The sequence below is a fragment of the Aythya ferina genome, assembly GCF_964211825.1.
Source record: "Aythya ferina genome assembly, chromosome: W".
In the NCBI taxonomy this organism is placed as follows: domain Eukaryota; kingdom Metazoa; phylum Chordata; class Aves; order Anseriformes; family Anatidae; genus Aythya; species Aythya ferina.
In genome coordinates, this window is record NC_140313.1 from 6,833,254 (window position 1) to 6,851,100 (window position 17,847).

General features: G+C 39.1%; 1 protein-coding gene across 8 annotated transcripts in view; it reads right to left on the reverse strand.

Moving 5' to 3' along the window:
• Nucleotides 1-1,501: 1,501 nt before the first annotated feature.
• LOC311426292 (ubiquilin-1-like) overlaps nt 1,502-17,847 on the reverse strand; it is a 37,440-nt gene continuing 21,094 nt past the window's right edge. The window contains exons 5-11 of one of the 8 annotated variants that reach the window (XR_014686652.1): nt 13,068-13,226; nt 12,197-12,437; nt 11,559-11,701; nt 10,485-10,568; nt 7,854-7,969; nt 7,349-7,500; nt 1,502-1,859 (exon numbers count right to left, since the gene is read on the reverse strand). Coding sequence is in view for 5 of the 8 variants with exons in the window: in XM_084502596.1 (XP_084358722.1) it covers nt 5,923-6,078; nt 7,349-7,517; nt 7,854-7,969; nt 10,485-10,568; nt 11,559-11,701; nt 12,197-12,437; nt 13,068-13,226 (1,068 nt within the window). In the remaining 3 variants the exon portion in view is untranslated. Of the gene's footprint in view, nt 7,518-7,853; nt 7,970-10,484; nt 10,569-11,558; nt 11,702-12,196; nt 12,438-13,067; nt 13,227-17,847 lie in introns of all 8 variants that reach the window. The other 7 variants (XR_014686653.1, XM_084502599.1, XM_084502598.1 and 4 more) reach the window with 7 other exon arrangements.

The window sequence follows — 17,847 nt, forward strand, 5'->3', positions numbered from 1 at the left end:
AAAATGGTGATTAATTAGAATGTATGGAAAAGAGTGTAACCTGAGCCTGACATAAATGGTATGGAATAAGGGGGGGATAGATGTCCTGCCTGGTTTCAGTTAGGACAGAGTTAATTGTCTTCCTAGTAGTTGGTAGGGTGTTATGTTTTGGCTTCGGATGAGGAGTGCTGATAACATGCTGATGTTTTAATTGTTGCAGAGCAGTGCTTACACCAAGCCAAGGACGTCTCAGCTTCTTGCTCTGTCCTGCCAACGGGCAGGCTGGGGGTGTAGCAGGAGCTGGGAGGGGACAGACCCAGGACAGGTGACCCAAACTGGCCAAAGGGGTATTCCATACCATCTGATGTCATACTAAACAATATATAGGGGTGGCTAGCTGGGGTGGGGTGGACTGCTCGGGGTTAGGCTGGGCATCGGTCAGCAGGTGGTGAGCAATTGCATTGTGCATCGCTTGTTTTATACACATTATTAGCAGTAGTACTATTATCATCATTATTGTTATTATGTTATTAGAATTTTTCTTCCTTAATAAACTGTCTTTATCTCAACTGACAGGCTTCACTTTCCCATTTCTCTCCCCCATTGCAGAGAGGGAGGGGGGAGGGTGAGCGAACACGAACAGCTGTGTTGTGTTTAGCTGCCGACCCCATTAAACCACAATTGGAGCCCCGTTCCAATCATAAATCCACAAGACTTTGGGAAAACACCTGAAGCACTCAGGCTTTCGTCTTCTAGAAAAAAATGCCACCTTTTCCACAAAATTTACATTTCAACAGGACCGAATTTCAAGCCAAATGCCAATTTTTCTCATGCACTTTGTTAGTAAGCACACACAAAGCAAGGAATTACTCCTGCATATCAGTCAATATGGAGGTCTTAAATAAATTCGCTCTCCCCCTTCTTACCAAAATTTCCAGGGCTCAAGCCCAAACCACCAAAGAAGTGACTCTCCGTTCTACCGCTCTGATAATCAGTCAGCCCCCCTCCCCCAATACTTGGGAAACTGACCAAACACTACCGTGAATATACCAAAACTTCTAAACTGTTATCTAGATAATGCTCCCACCTTCCTCCTTGTCACACTCAAAACATTTAGGAACAAAATAGGATTACAAGGTGCACCGTTGGGCCCATATATTGGGCACCACCAATCAACACTTGGATAAAACAGCACTTCTTTTCGGTCTGTCATGTGCTGTCATGCACTCTTCTCCCATATGGGGACTATGCTGCATGCCAGACGTCTCTGCGCGATTTACCAGCTGCCCCAGCCACACGTGCAACTTACAGGCCCTTCCTGTAGTGTAAAACATACCGTTTGTCCATGGCTTCAGGAGGTCTGTCTGCTCCCACAGTGAGCAGCCGAGAGCGGAGGCTGCTCCGAGGAAAATACTCAGGGTGCACTTAAGGGCGTCTGCTCCACAGTCGATCCTGCAGCCGAGCAGAGTGTCTCCTGCCTGGCTCGCCAAACTGACTTGTGTAAAACAGACTCCACAATCAGTAAGATTGTAAAGTAGGTATGTTTATTCAGTGCTGGGCAGCACCACGGGGGGGGGGGGTAGTCCCGCCAAAGTTGTGCGCACCTGATGTGGCAACTTGCTTTGGTTATATGCAGCAAAGAGTTACATATGCATGAAGTTTCACACTATGCCTATACATATTCATAACCTGTCCCCGCTTCATATTAAAATTAGTTCCAAGGAGTCATTTCCATAAACTCCTCCCCTCTGTGCTTGCGCAGTGTCTTCTGGTGGTGGTCGTCAGGGGTCGTGGGGATGAAGATTGATGACTCTTCCTCATCACCGCTCCTTGACCTCTTGTCTCTGCACAGACTCAGTTGCTCCTTGGCCCTTGTCCATCTGCAGGACCAGTTTCTGCCAGTTTGAGATAGGCTCACACTCTTATCAAGAGACTGACCTTGGTAAGGGGCCCAAGGCTTCTTGCTTTAATTAATTTGCACAATGCACCATAGTTAGCAAAGACACTAAGTAGCATCCTAGTTTAATGCCGTCAGCGCTCTATACTTACTAAGATTCTCCTAACTCCCTCTCTCAACTGTTTCAAATAAACTTTATAAACAATTTTGAATTAACTTTAGTTTCTAAGACAAGATTCCCTGGTTTTGTGCATTGCATGATATATTGAAGATGTAAGAGAACTGCCATCATTAATAAGTTCTAGTTAAAGAGGGAAAAAAGATTTGCATCACTACCTTAAGCGTTTTCCCCATTGTATTCCGAACCAGAAACCTATGTAGTAGTATAAAAATATTCTGCAGCTAGTAAAAGCATTATGCTTTCACTAATCTAAGGTATTATAATAATTGCTATGGGTAAACTAAGCCCCGAATAATAGAGTTGGGAAAATTGTTTCAAATTATGGTTGTTTTTCTACTATCTGTATAAAGATAAATTTCAAGGATCCAGTTCAATAATGAACCTGACATTAGCTTCTTCCAGACAGCATAACCACAGAATATACTGATAATGATTACAGTATAAGATTTTCTAGATTATTAGTTTCAATAATTACCAAATGCCTAAACATCTTGGACAGTATGATTGGATTCTTTTTTTAGGAATGTTTATTTTTAGATATTTAAATCAGCTGACCAACACATCATTCACGCTTTAAAACACAAGATCAAACTATTTTGAATACATATTTCGCTTTCTGTGATCAGAATCCTGAATATAGTCAGTTACACAACTCACAGAATTTAAAGTTAGTATCTTCTTTAAAAAGCTCTTTATTCCCTAATACACAATAGATGCTTCTTCAGCCTAACTTTATGAAAAAACTGCAAATGATTTGTGTAAGAAAGATTCTACATGAATAGAATTGTCCCCATGTACAGTTGTATATAGATATTTTTTTTTTATTATTGTTGCCATGCTAGTTTAGTCACTATGAAAATTAAAGAAATGGCACCCTCTTGTGGTACCTTTGCTTTTAATGAAATCTTCATAATTTTCCCAATACACAATTTTACAAAGAGCTTTTCTAAAATGCCCACTATTAAATGCAGATTTATGCTTGCTTTTTTTTTTTTTTTTTTTTTCAGACACAAGAAAACTAAATAATTCAGGAAACTAATCTCATGCAGCAGCTGCATGAGAGATTATCAAGCAGTAATATTAAATTTCAAGCCCTCATACCCAAAAAGAAATCAGACATTTTCAAAAGTGAGAGCCTAAAAGCCTAGTGTGATGGGGCAGGAGATAGAATCTTGATGATTGCTTACTCTATTATGCCATTAATACAACAAGTGTGATGCATCATTTATTATTAAAGACATAATAAAATTTTACTCCTACTGCAAACCATATTCCACCTACTGCCACTTTTAACAGTGAAAGTTGTTTCCAACAAAACCAAAATTCCTCCCACACTAGCAATATTTCAATGTTTTACCGCTACTCAATTACTAATTGTCATTACTAGTTGACAATAGGTACATAGTTAAATTAGTGACATAGTTAAACATTGATTGTACAAGAAGTAAACTTAGCTCAAGGGTTCATCGTACAATTTAGGTTAAACCACTTTTTTCTTAAATTCTAACAATTTTACTTAAAATAGCATATCTGTTTTAATTGCATAGATGAACTAGATATTGTCTCAAAAGAATGTTCATGTAAAACAGATTAAGTGCTTTAGTATCATAGTAAAGCTTGGCAAAAATCACTCCCTTCCATATCTCAGCCTTGCCCTTTCAATTTGACAGCAGCCTTTTTGCAAGTTACAGATTATATTTTTAGAAGGATATGCCTTCTGAATGACTGGAGATCTTACTGTTTTAAAGCAAAGTTCCTATAAGGCATACTATAAGGTCAAGTCAGATTAGTTACTTCAAAGATCTTAAGTGTAACTATGAAAGTAACTGTGAAAAAATTGTGATTTATCTACAGATACTTGCTATTACTTCCCTATCACAGCCTTTGTACCCAGTACAATGAAAGCTACCTACCCAAAAAGAAGGCACTGTGAAGGTCCTTGCAGGTTTATTATCATTGGCTAAGAAACAAAAGTAATAATTTCCCACCCGAACTAAGTATTTTAAAAGGTTTTGACTATATAAAACTCAAATCACCAGGAGATTCTATTTTAATTCAGTTGTGTTTAATATTCTTTGTTGCTGTATGTATGAGACTTTGATCCAGAGGCCTGACAACTGAGAACTGAGTTTTTTTTTTTTTTTTAAAACTTTACCCAAAAAACATCAGCAGCATTTGATCAATTATTGCTGAAGAAACAAGGTTACTGGACAGACAAACTTCTGAGAGAAGAATGCAGCACAACTGCTTCCTGAAAAATCTGCATGCTTGGCTTTGGCAAGAGTTTTAATAACTTAACTGTATGGAGAAGAAAGCATGCTTAACACCCTCCTTTATATTCCATTAGAATATAAAGAAACAATAATTTACTATTGTAATACTTCAGTTATTAGTTAAAACTAATACTTCATTTCACTTATTAACAATTTTGAGCCAAAGACCAGTAAACAATTTGCAGACAATGTTTTTTAGAGCAAACTGGATTTATATTTGTACCAAAAGAAAAGTTTGTTCAGATTAAGTGTTTAATGCAATACAGGAAATAAATCAGAATGATCACAATTACACTGACACCAAAGACCAATAAAAAGCAAATCCCATTCAGTAACACACAACAGAATGCTTTATTTCACTACCTCCACTTTACCTAAAAAAATAGTCTTCAATATCATATTCTTCTTTGCCCTCCACTTTATACTCCAAGTACTGCTTGCTAATCTCAACCCAGTCTATAAATATTCCCAGAGCTAACACTCAAATGACAACTATATTAAGCTCATCAGTCACCTCGAATGCCAGATAATCACCAATTGCACACATCAAAACAATATGCTTAAATACTTTTAAATTCATTTATTACCTGTGCGCAAGAGGTAACTACCAATAAAAAATAAGATGTACAGTATTTTTCATATGGTGGTTAGAAGTAATTAGAATATCACATGACAGCACGACAGTACTGAAAGTAATGTTTCCAGTTACAAATCATAATACTTTAGAATCTCAGTGGAAAAACAAAAACAAACAAACAAAAAAAAAACCACACAACAACCTTAGAAGCAGTTTCAGAGCAAAAGGTAGTTCTCTGTTAAATTGCAGAAAGGTAATGTAATCCGTAACAATTTTTCAATGAGAATGTTACAATGCAAGTTTCTTTACAGTTAGATGTAAAGATACCACTAGAACAGCAACTCTAGTATATTTTAAACAAACTTGCCCAAGCATTTTTTCTGAGATGTTTACCAAGATGCTGGAAGATTCTACACTGAAAAACATGTCATAGTTTTTTTTCTTCTGTCCTTTTTTGGTTATTTATAATTCCATTCTATTGCAACATGTAAATTTCTAGAAATGAGCTGTATCCATTGTATATGTTATATTTATACTTTACACAAATAAAAGCAAAAATGGTACTCAAGTGGTATAAATCTTGCAGAATTTTGCTAGCAAAAAATACATGCTGAAATAATCATAAGCAGCATTGGTATCCACAAATTATAGCTTCAATTGTTTCCTTTTTAATTTGTATCTTGCATAAATTACTACTGAAGGCTAATGGTTTAGTACTAAAAAAAAATTGGACAGATGCAAGTCAAACAAAACCTGCTCAACCAACCATGAAAGCTGATAGTTTGAAAAATCAACAGTAATGCAGAACAAAGTGATGCATGCAACAACCGAGTGAAAACACATCAATTCCCCATTTGAAGAAAAATGCTGCATTTTACCTTAAAAATACATAACTGATTTTAGTTATAACAAGAAAATCCCAATAGTCAGAATGAAATAAAGCAACTATTTTAAAGATTTAAGAGCAGTTATCAAAAATAAATTATTATTTTTTTTTCAAATTAAAGAAATGCTGCTATGAAGGCTGAGAGCCAAGCAGCCTTTCAATAGCTGCACTGATATCTCCTCCTGTTGCTATTAGAGCTTGTAAATTTGCTTCATGGTTCAAAAAGCCCATTGCATTCAGCTGCTCCAGTTGTTGCTGAAATCTAACTTCTGGATTTTGTAACTGCTAAGAAGAAAAATTTAAAGCTATAAAAGCATAATACACATTTGACAAAGTACATAGTTGGTTCTGAACCACTCCTCATCTTTAATAACAATTTCTGAATGCATCTTTCTCAAGATCCCCAAACTAGACCATGACAAATTCAATTCACAACTGAATTATTGATTGAACAAATCAGACTAGCTTCAAATTTTAAGAGTATCTATACTTACATGACATTTTTGAACTATAAGGACATCTACTTGTTTGACAAAAGAGGAACAAAAATTAGGTCTGGCAAATTTATATCCTGAGAACGGTTTCTTAAAGACGTGTGCAGGTTTTGTTTGTTTTAAAATTAAACCAGTCCAATCTAGTGACAGTAGGATTTTGGTGATTTCAGTGTTGGCAACAGTGAATGCTGTATGCTATTTTATTTTTCTTGACATAAAAAATACCTCTTTAATGCTCCAATTATTTATTGACTAAGTTTACCAAAATTCTAGTTAGAAAAACTTCAGCCTAAGGCAACAGAAGAGGCAAGAGCAGGAACGTTTCTTTCACCAGCAGTCTACCATTACACTGGATATGTACTGCAGTGTAACTAAGGGTGTTGTTTCACACAGACAGCACTCTTAAGATACTACTCCATTGTTATGGGAATGCCCTCTTTAAAACTAGTCTTACCACCTTACAGCTACCTGCAAAGCTGTCACCTTTGGTCAACTTCTGAAGTCCTCTGGAAAGCCTGAACTCCACTTGGTACATTAACACAATGTACACCGTGCAGTCTTGACCTGCAGGATGTCTGGGAAGCAAGCTACAAATTCAGACCCCAAATAACCTGAGTGTGGCTATTCTGAAGAGTGGGACAGAGTCCGTCACAGCTACAGAGTAACAACCAGAAACACAGATATAAAGCACAGAGATAATGGAGTTTGGTACACTTACATTATTTTCTTGTCTGAGCCCATGTTTCACTCACCAGTGAACCAGTCTTCCCTTAACACCTTAATTTGCTTCTTTCCAGGCATTTCAGAAACTCAAGGGTATGAAGATAAGTGTACAACAATCAACCGTTCAGAGGACGTTTTTACTCAAATTTGATATTTTTCCAGCATTTATTTGCACAGCTACAACACCACTTTTAAACTTCCTCTGTTCTCCTTTGACCAGAAGTATTATGGTGGTGCACACAGGGGAGGGATTAAAAGCAAAACCAACCAAACAACAACAAAAAAAACACCCCACACCCCCAAAAACACACACACTAGAATATAGTAAATCTACTTACCTGAACATTTGCACCAGCAAGTGCCTGCAACATTTGCTGGACAAACTGTTGGTGACCAGGTTCAATGGCCCCTGATGCTAGACTAGTGTTTTCACTGGGAATAGAACTAGGTACAGCGGAGCCTGTAGGAACTCCAGTGCTTCCAAATCCACCTAAACCAGGATTAAATCTGCACAAGTGACAGAGAAATACATCAAAAATATAGAGAATAGCTTACTTGTAATGTCTCTTCCCACTGTATCCAATTACTGAGTAAAAATCTTGTCAAATAAAGAGTGGATGACAACTGAAGTAAAGCACCGAGACAAAGACCATGGCCATCATTGCTAGAAAGTGCATTGCAAACAGAAGTGTGACAGATTCTAAAACAAGTTTAACGAAACTAAAAAAATGCAAGAGGAATGGTCTCTAAAACTGGATAAACCTCTACACATTTTATAAAAAAGAAAAAAAAATGAAAAAAAAAAAACACACACAAGAAAAAAGTTCTTGTATAAATTCTTACCCTGGTATAAGTCCTGGTGCTTCTGTTGCTAGTGTCTGCAAGCCCTGCTGAATCTGTAGCAAAGCTTGCATTGCTCTAGAGTTTGACATAGCTGATAATGTGTCAGGACTCTGCATCTAAGAACAAGAGAGAAACTCACAAATTTAAAAATATATAGACGTTCAAAGTTAATCTTTATCACTAGATGTTATATAGAATTTGACATCCTTTCAGAACTTGCTGTTTCTCAACTTTAGTTACATGAAGTCCTTCAGATATTTTTCTTTTTTTGAGAAAATTTTCACAGGAAATGATCGATGAGCTCTCCAGACTCCTTTGAAATAAGGAGTACATAAACAGAAGTATTTCTCATTATCCCTTCTAGTAGACTTTACCATCTTCTAAAGCTATAGGAGTGTATTAGTCCAACATAATTTTAAAATTGGTTTTCATATCATAATACTGATAAGCAACAAGGATGAATACAACAAAACTTGACTAGTAGGTATCTAATACAAAGTTATAAAACATCTTTTTCTAGCTAAATTTAGACCACAACAGTTTGACCATGATAATTTGTGCACCTGTTCATATTTGTAGCAGCATTACTGCCTACAGACACGTGAACACTCTGCAAAACATACTAGCAAACATATAATGTTCTAAGACCTTCACTCTACTAAAAATTCAACTAAAAACCATCTTTCGCATCCACAGATGATCTAAAAGACAAATCCTTCTGACATCTGAAATTAGATGTCCCAAAATTGAACTATTTTAGATACAAAAAACCCCTACTGTTTTACGCTCACCTCTGCTTAGAGATGCCACTTGCAGTGAAAAGTTATTTGTTTCAGTCGTAAGTGAGGCAGTCTTAGTAGCCAGACCTGCTTCAAATACCAGACAGGCTGATTAATTTCAGCAGCCTTCACTTAGTAACTAAACCAAATTCCTTCTGCTGCAAAAACATTTTTTGATTCACAATGAACTGCACAGATTAATGTTCATTTTTCTCAAAACAGAATAGCAGAATAGGGTACAAAGATCAAACACTGATTCCATCCTGAAATATGGGTATGTAATGAGACCAGAGCACAGCGAGTTTTTAAACAACTTGTCTTTCAGATTCTTCCTGTCTCTTCCTGATAGCTAAAAGTCAGAGGATAATAAATAAATGTATAGCTAGTAAAGTTAATCCAAACCTTTAAAGGAAGAATACACTTTAGGTTTACTGAAGCAAGCTGCTGTGGTTACCTTATTCACGAAAATAACCGTTAAGCCATGACTTACTGTCTGATATGTGGAGTTGCTTTAAAGAAAATCATGACCCAATGATTCTTTGAGCACTTAAGTGACTTGGATCTCTATTAATGTTATTAATCTATCTAAAAATCATGTAAAAGGAGTAGACTGAGTAGCTCACATGCATTTTCCTAGTTGTGCTGAGCAACCTTTATTGCAATAAGTGCTTTCAATTATACAGAGGAACATTTCATGGCTTCCGTCACCCAATCCCATAATATAATACAAACAGATGAGTGAGGGAAGTATGGGCTGCAATGCTGTCAACATTCTGAGAACACACAGGTAGTTCTCTAGTTTACTTCCTCTATTAATGTTGTCGATCATCTGATATAACACGGAGAAGACACCAAAGAATACTAGCTGTGCAGATAAATCCCAAGGCGATATTGATGTAAAGATTTACCAAAAAGAAACAAAGGATTTCTGCTGCCTCTTCATGATATATTAATCAGCATTTATTCACATATTTCAAAATATAAATGTGATATTAGCTCTTCAGGCACTACTGAGTGATCACGAAGCAGTAGCACTATGCAATGCTACAGCCATTCATGTCATTAAAGCAACATAAACAGTTTCTTCTTAACACTGAACTTGCTAATGTAATTTATGTTATTATTTATTTTACTCATAACACTGCCTACCTGCAATAAGATCCTGTCAACACACATTTACTTTGATTTGCAAGGACTGCCTAATAATGGAACTCATGCAGAGTTACATTTTCAATTCCTAAAAATGTTGTTAACTCTTATTTAGAGGACACAGCCCTCACATACACTGTGACAACTGACGTCAAGCAGATACTGGGGCTGAAACCACAATGATGTAAGAGGGGAAGCTGGTGGTAGGACAATCTTTACAGGCAAATATCTTCAGAACCCACTCTGCTTCTTTTGAATTAACTCACAATTTGTCTCTTTCAAGGCATGCCATAAGGTCTTTTTTACCCCAAAATTTTTAGGTCAGGATGGAGAAGGCATGAGAAAAGCACAGGTAAGACTTACCTTAGTAGCAAAACAAATTATGTAGCAAACAGAAGTGTTCTCTAGCTGGTGTGCAGTAAGAACAAGTCGTCTTTTTAAGCAAAGGCACAAGAGCAGATCAAAGTAGTTGTGCTAATCACAGAAAATCATCCACTAAAAAAGTCAGGCTTAACTTGAAAGGGATGAAGAAATAAATCAAGCATTTAATTATCAGGGGACAATGCAACTTAGTGTCTAAAGCTAAGGAAAACCATATGCAACAATCTAGCTTTGAGTGAAATCAAGGAAAGGCACCAGTTTACTGCAAAAATTGCTTGTGAATTGCAGACATTTACTAACAACAGGTAGTATTTCATCTTACTTGTTGTAGGTAAGTATGAAGTTGTTGTCTCATTTGTTCCTGAAGTTGAGGATTTCCAGCAAATAAAGGATTATTCAACATCATCTACAGTACAAAAATATTTAACTTTTCAAACAGTAGATCAAAGAGTAAGTACTAGAGTGGATTTTAAGACAAGTATTTACTACACATGAATCAGAGAACAAGATAATAGTCTATGAAAATAATCTCATTATCTCCTACTACTTCTTTGGTCAAAACTTGTTATGAAACAATGAACCACAAGCCTGAAGACCAACTGAAATCATCAGATTTTTTTTTTTTTTTTTTTTTAATTTTTAAAGTAAATGCTAGATCCTTGCCAAAGCAACCTCATTTAAACTACAAGGAAAGGCTTCTCTGGTCAGGCCCCAGTACAGACAATGTTTTCCCTGTAAACATCATCTGCAAAAAGCAAGGGATTTTTCCTAGTGTGTAATATACAAAAGAGATTTTTTTTTTTTTTTTAATCTTAGTTCAAGATTTGACTTTTACTGCTCTAAGGAAAATTTGAAAGCATTTATACAGTACCATTCATAAAACAGCAGTAAGTATCACCACTTTTATAGTGAGCAAGGGTCACAGATGAGAAACGAAAATCAGAATAACAACTAGATATGGCAACAACTCCTTTCCCTCCATTTCTGTCCTCCCAAGCTAGGGTGGGTATTTATTTATTAACCTTAATTTATGATCAAAGCATTTGTTTTGTATAACTAGGTTTCATGCTAGGCCACAGAAGTTTAGGGCTGTATGAAACATACACAAATTTACAAGCTGTTTCAGAAGAGTGTTTGGCATGATGTCCAACTACAAATGGAAGAAGTTTAGTACAACAGATTGTTAAAGGTAACCAGGTAATAATTTCAATTAGTTTGGCATTGACTGGGCCATTCACAACAGACAAGTAATCATTGGGAAGTTTACACTATCACTCTTGTGAAAATAAAACTGTATCAAATAGTCAATTACTTTTTTTTTTTTTTTTTCTTTTTTTTTTTTTTTTTTTTTTTTGCTTCAACACACACAACACACTGCTACACCAGAAGCATTTACCTGTGCTGCAAGATCAGGATTCTGGCTTAATGACTGCATCATGCTTCTCATATAGGGTGCAGACAACATATTTTGCATAAGCTGTGGATTTTCTGTTATCTGCTGTAACAAACTCTGTATTCCTGGTGTGTTGAACATACCAACTTTACAAAAAAAAAAAAAAAAAAAAAGCAGAAGGTCAATTTAGTAAACATCCTGACTATAATCAAATGAATTAGACTGCCTAAAACCGAGATACAACTGTTATTTTTTTATGAGCTTTAGCCCATTAAATACATCTCAGTGTGGTTTTCCTTATGCAGATGCATTTGCCCTAGAAACAAATTGAAGCCAGAGGCTGTATCCAACAAGCAGTTCCACTAAGTATCTACATTATTAGTTGTTTTCCTGTTTGTCTCCATCCAGGAAAAATAATAGCATTCATCTACAGATTCCCTACTTAAAAGTACACGAGTATTGTTAATACTCTTCATTTATTTCTCACGTTTGCTTTTCTACAGAAGACTTTGACATTAATCAAATGTTTTGTGAAAATAAATATCAATACAAACTTTAAATCAAAACATCTCTAATAAAGCAATAATTTCAGCAAACTCCTTAATATGTACAAATACATAGAATTGCATTAACAGACACACCTCCTAGTCCAGGTCCCAAATTTGGTATGGCTGAGCTCTGTCTCATACTTGCAGAGGTGCTATTTCCAATGTTACTACCGCCACTGCTCTCACCACTGGTGCTGGCAGTTGTGGAACTCTGAGAGCTGGACTGAGGAGCCCAGGGATTTGGTAAAGGATCTCTATTTTCTGTACGAGATGGCTGAATGTCCCCTCCAGATGATACATTGCTTACTAAGGAAGCAAATGGGTTACCTCCAAACTACAGAGAAAGGAGAAACAAACATATAAACTGTTAAAGTCACCTACTTGTAATACTGCTAGAAACAGCAAGTTACCTTTCCAAAATTACATATGAAAACAAATGTTGATGGCTCTTGATCAACTATACTCACCATCCTAAAATAAGCCAGTGTAAATATTCTGAAAAAATGCCAACATAGAAAGAGATATCAACTCCAGCAAAAAAGTTAAATCACACTTCATTTTAAAAGCAGCATTGTTACTATGTTAGTACTTAGATCACAGCAAGATTATATCTTGCATAGTGGTTTCCAACTTGGAAATTTGTTTCTAAGCCTTTTTCTTCCTATCTTAAGTTGCAAGTTACTAAACACACCCTTCATAGACCTCAGAATTTTATAATTCCAAGAATTAAAAATAAAAAATAAATTTAGAATATTTAACAAAAATGTATTAACGGTAAAATAGCTTCTCAAACACAAAAAACAATCTTTGTTCTTTCAAGCTTAAAGAGCATAGGAACAGGCTATGCAGTGGCTTCAAGAAATTAAGTTTTGTCAAGTACACATTTGAGAAGTTACATTATTTACCATCTTTCATTAAAAAAAAAAATAAAAATCCTTCAATGGTCCTTGCAATCATTTCTCACCTGTTCCTGTGCTGCATTCAACATTGGCTCTTGAATATCCGTGTACATACGTCGCAAGGCATTGTAGCCACCTGGTATACTTTCGAGGTTGCTCAAGGCTCGGTCTTGATTTCGCATCATTTCCTGCATCATTGCAGGGTTTCTAGCAAGTTCTAGTGTCTAAGGAAGTAGAACATTTAACTTGTATCAATACAAGAAAATTCATTCTTTTGTGTTTTAACCCTGGAAGGCAGCTAAGCACCACATAGCTGCTCACTCACTTCCCCCCTGCAGCAGGATAGAGGGGAACAGAATCTGAAGTGCAAAAGTTAAACAAAACAAAACAAAACAAACAAACAAACAAAAAACTTGTGGGTTGAGATAAAGACAATTTAATAAGTTAAAAACAAAACAAACAAACAGAGCCAAAGGGAAAAAACAAACAAAGAAGTAACGTGCAATGCAATTGCTCACCACCAGCCAACTGATGCCACACCCCAAGCAACAGAAGCCCCCTCCGGCCAACTCCCCCCAGTTGAGCATGATGTCATATGGTATGGAATATCTCTTTGGCCAGTTTGGGTCACCTGTCCTGGTTGCATTTCCCTCACAGCTTCTTGTGCACCCCTGGCCTACTCACTAGCATGTAGTTTGAGAAACAGAACTGAGCTTGACTCTGTGAAATTGCTGCTCAGCAACAGCTAAAACACTGGTGTGTTATCAGCTCTGTTTTCATAGAATCACAGAATGGTTTGGGTTGGAAGGGACCTTTAAGATCTAGTTCCAACCCACCTGCCGTGGGCAGGGACACCTCCCACTAGACCAGGCATCTCAAAGCCCCATCCAAACTGGCCGTGAACACTTCCAGTGATGGGGCATCCACAACTTCTCTAGGCAACCTGTTCCAATACCTCATCCACCCTCACAGCAAAGAGCTTCTTCCTAACATCTAATTTAAATCTACCCTTTTTTAGTTTAAAGCCATTACTTCTTGTCCTATCACTACACTCCCTGACAAAGAAGCCCTCCCCAGCTTTCCTATAGACCCCCTTTAGGTATTGGAAGGTTTTTGTAAGGTCTCCCTGGAGCCTTCTGTTCTCCAGGCTGAACAACCCCAGCTCCTTCAGCCCATCTTCGTAGGAGAGGTGTTCTCGCCCCTTGATCATCTTTATGATCCTCCTCTGGAGTCATTCTAATACTTCCGTGTCCTTCTTGTGCTGGAGGTCCCAGAGCTGAGCACAGTACTCCAGGTGGGGTCTCACGAGAGCAGAGTAGAGGAGAATCACCTCCCTCAACTTGATGGCCACACTTATTTTGATGAAGCCCAGGATACGGCTGGCTTTCTGGGCCCACAAGCACACATTGCCAGTTCATGTTGAGCTTCTCATCCACCAGCACCCCCAGGTCCTTTTTCGCAGGGTTGTTCTCAATCCACTCATTGCCTGTCGTGGTTTAACCCGGCTGGCAGCTAAATACCACGCAGCCGTTCGCTCACCCTCCCCCCTCCCTCTCTGGGACGGGGGAGAGAAATGGAAAGTCAAGCCCGTGAGTTGAGATAAAGACAGTTTAATAAGACAGGAAAATAATAATAACAAAATAATAATAACAATAATAACAATAATGTTACAATGGTGATAATAGGAAAATAATAATAATATGTACAAACAAGTGATGCACAATGCAATTGCTCACCACCCGCTGACCGATGCCCAGCCTAACCCCGAGCAGTCCGGCCCCCTCCCCCCGGCTAGCCACCCCTATATATTATTTAGCATGACGTCAGATGGTATGGAATACCCCTTTGGCTAGTTTGGGTCACCTGTCCTGGGTCTGTCCCCTCCCAGCTCTTACTGCACCCCCAGCCTGCCTGTTGGCAGGACAGAGCGAAAGGCTGAGATGTCCTTGGCTTGGTATAAGCACTGCTCTGCAACAATTAAAACATCGGGGTGTTATCAGCACTCTTCTCATCCTAAGCCAAAACACAGCATTCCACCAGCTACTAGGAAGAAAATTAATTCTGTTCTAACTGAAACCAGGACATCTATCCACCCCTTATTCAATACCATTTATGTCATGCTCAGGTTATACTCTTTTCCATACATTCTAATTAGTCACCTATAGTAGTCATGGTAGTGATAACATACAGTATTATATAGTAATTAACATGGTACAATTCAGTTCATGGGCTATTCTCACCCAGTATTAAATCTCCTTGAGGTACACACCGGACCTCTCCGTTCTTTTGCATCACCCACCAAGTGTATCCAGGTCCCTGAGTGAAAACAATTCCACGAATAGGTTTGCCTTTTCCTGAGGCAGGAGTAGCCCAGACTGTTTTACCCAGCATATTTCTTACATGCACTACAGGAACTTTATCCCCATCTACAGTACGTAACAGGTTTGATTGGGCAGGTCCAGCTCGGTTGGCAGATCCCCTAGTATTGACTAACCAGGTGGCCTTTGCCAAATGCGCATCCCAATTTTTGAATGTTCCAGCGCCCATTGCTTTCAATGTAGTCTTTAACAGTCCGTTGTATCGTTCAACTTTCCCGGAGGCTGGTGCATGATAGGGGATGTGATACACCCACTCAATACCATGTTCTTTGGCCCAAGTGTCTATAAGGTTGTTTCGGAAAGGAGTTCCATTGTCTGACTCTATTCTTTCTGGGGTACCATGTCGCCATAGGACTTGCTTTTCAAGGCCCAGGATAGTGTTCCGGGCGGTGGCATGAGGTACAGGATATGTTTCCAGCCATCCGGTGGTTGCTTCCACCATTGTAAGTACGTGGCGCTTGCCATTGCGAGTTTGAGGGAGTGTGATGTAATCAATCTGCCAGGCCTCTCCATATTTATATTTCAGCCATCGTCCTCCATACCAAAGAGGCTTTGACCGTTTGGCTTGCTTGATTGCAGCACATGTTTCAGTCATGAATAACCTGTGCTATAGCGTCCATGGTCAGGTCCACCCCTCGATCACGAGCCCATCTGTATGTTGCATCTCTACCTTGATGGCCTGAGGTGTCATGGGCCCATCGGGCTATAAATAATTCACCTTTATGTTGCCAATCCAGGTCCACCTGAGCTACTTCAATCTTAGCAGCCTGATCCACCTGCTGGTTGTTTTGATGTTCTTCAGTAGCCCGATTCTTGGGCACATGAGCATCTACGTGACGTACTTTCACAGCCAGGTTCTCTACCCGAGCAGCAATGTCTTGCCACAAAGCAGCAGCCCAGATGGGTTTGCCCCTACGCTGCCAGTTGTTTTGCTTCCATTGCTGTAACCATCCCCACAGGGCATTTGCTACCATCCATGAATCGGTGTAGAGACAGAGAACTGGCCATTTTTCTCGTTCAGCAATGTCTAAAGCCAGCTGAATGGCTTTCACTTCTGCAAACTGACTCGATTCACCTTCTCCCTCAGCAGCTTCTGCAACTCGTCGTGTAGGGCTCCATACAGCAGCCTTCCATCTCCGATGCTTCCCCACAATACGACAGGACCCATCAGTGAACAGGGCATATTTCTTTTCATTCTCTGGTAACTGGTTGTACAGTGGGGCTTCTTCAGCACGACCCACCTCCTCCTCGGATGATATCCCAAAGTATTTGCCTTCTGGCCAGTCCATAATCACTTCCAATATTCCTGGGCGACTGGGGTTTCCTATTCGAGCCCGCTGAGTAATCAGTGCAACCCACTTGCTCCACGTAGCATCAGTTGCATGATGCGTAGAAGAGACTCTTCCCTTGAACATCCAGCCTAGTACTGGCAATCGGGGTGCTAGGAGGAGCTGCGCTTCAGTACCGACCACCTCCGAAGCAGATCGAACTCCTTCATATGCTGCCAATATCTCCTTTTCAGTTGGAGTATAGCGGGCCTCAGATCCTCTGTATCCCCGACTCCAAAACCCCAGGGGCCGACCTCGAGTTTCCCCAGGTTCTTTCTGCCAGAGGCTCCAGGTGGGGCCGTTCTCCCCGGCTGCAGTGTAGAGCACATTCTTTACATCTGGTCCTGTTCGAACTGGCCCAAGGGCTACTGCATGGACTATTTCCTGCTTGATTTGTTCAAACGCTTGTCGTTGTTCAGGGCCCCATTCAAACTCATTCTTCTTACGGGTTACTTGGTAGAGCGGGTTTACAATCAGACTGTAATTTGGGATGTGCATTCTCCAAAACCCCACAACACCTAGGAAAGTCTGTGTTTCTTTTTTGTTAGTTGGTGGAGACATAGCTGTTATTTTGTTGATCACATCCATTGGGATTTGACGACGTCCATCTTGCCATTTTATTCCTAAAAACTGGATCTCTCGTGCAGGTCCTTTGACTTTATTTTGTTTTATGGCAAAACCAGCTTTCAGAAGGATTTGGACTATTTTCTTCCCTTTCTCAAAAACTTCCTCTGCTGTGTCACCCCATACAATAATGTCATTGATGTACTGCAGGTGTTCAGGAGCTTCCCCCTGCTCTAGCGCACACTGGATCAGCCCATGGCAAATGGTAGGGCTGTGTTTCCACCCCCTGGGGCAGCCGATTCCAAGTATATTGGACTCCCCTCCAAGTGAAGGCAAACTGTGGCCTGCACTCTGCTGCTAGAGGGATGGAGAAAAATGCATTAGCAATATCAATTGTGGCGTACCACTTGGCTGCCTTCGATTCAAGTTCATACTGAAGTTCCAGCATGTCCGGCACTGCAGCACTCAGTGGTGGCGTCACTTCGTTCAGGCCACGATAGTCCACTGTTAGTCTCCACTCGCCATTAGACTTTCGCACTGGCCATATGGGACTATTGAAAGGTGAATGAGTCTTG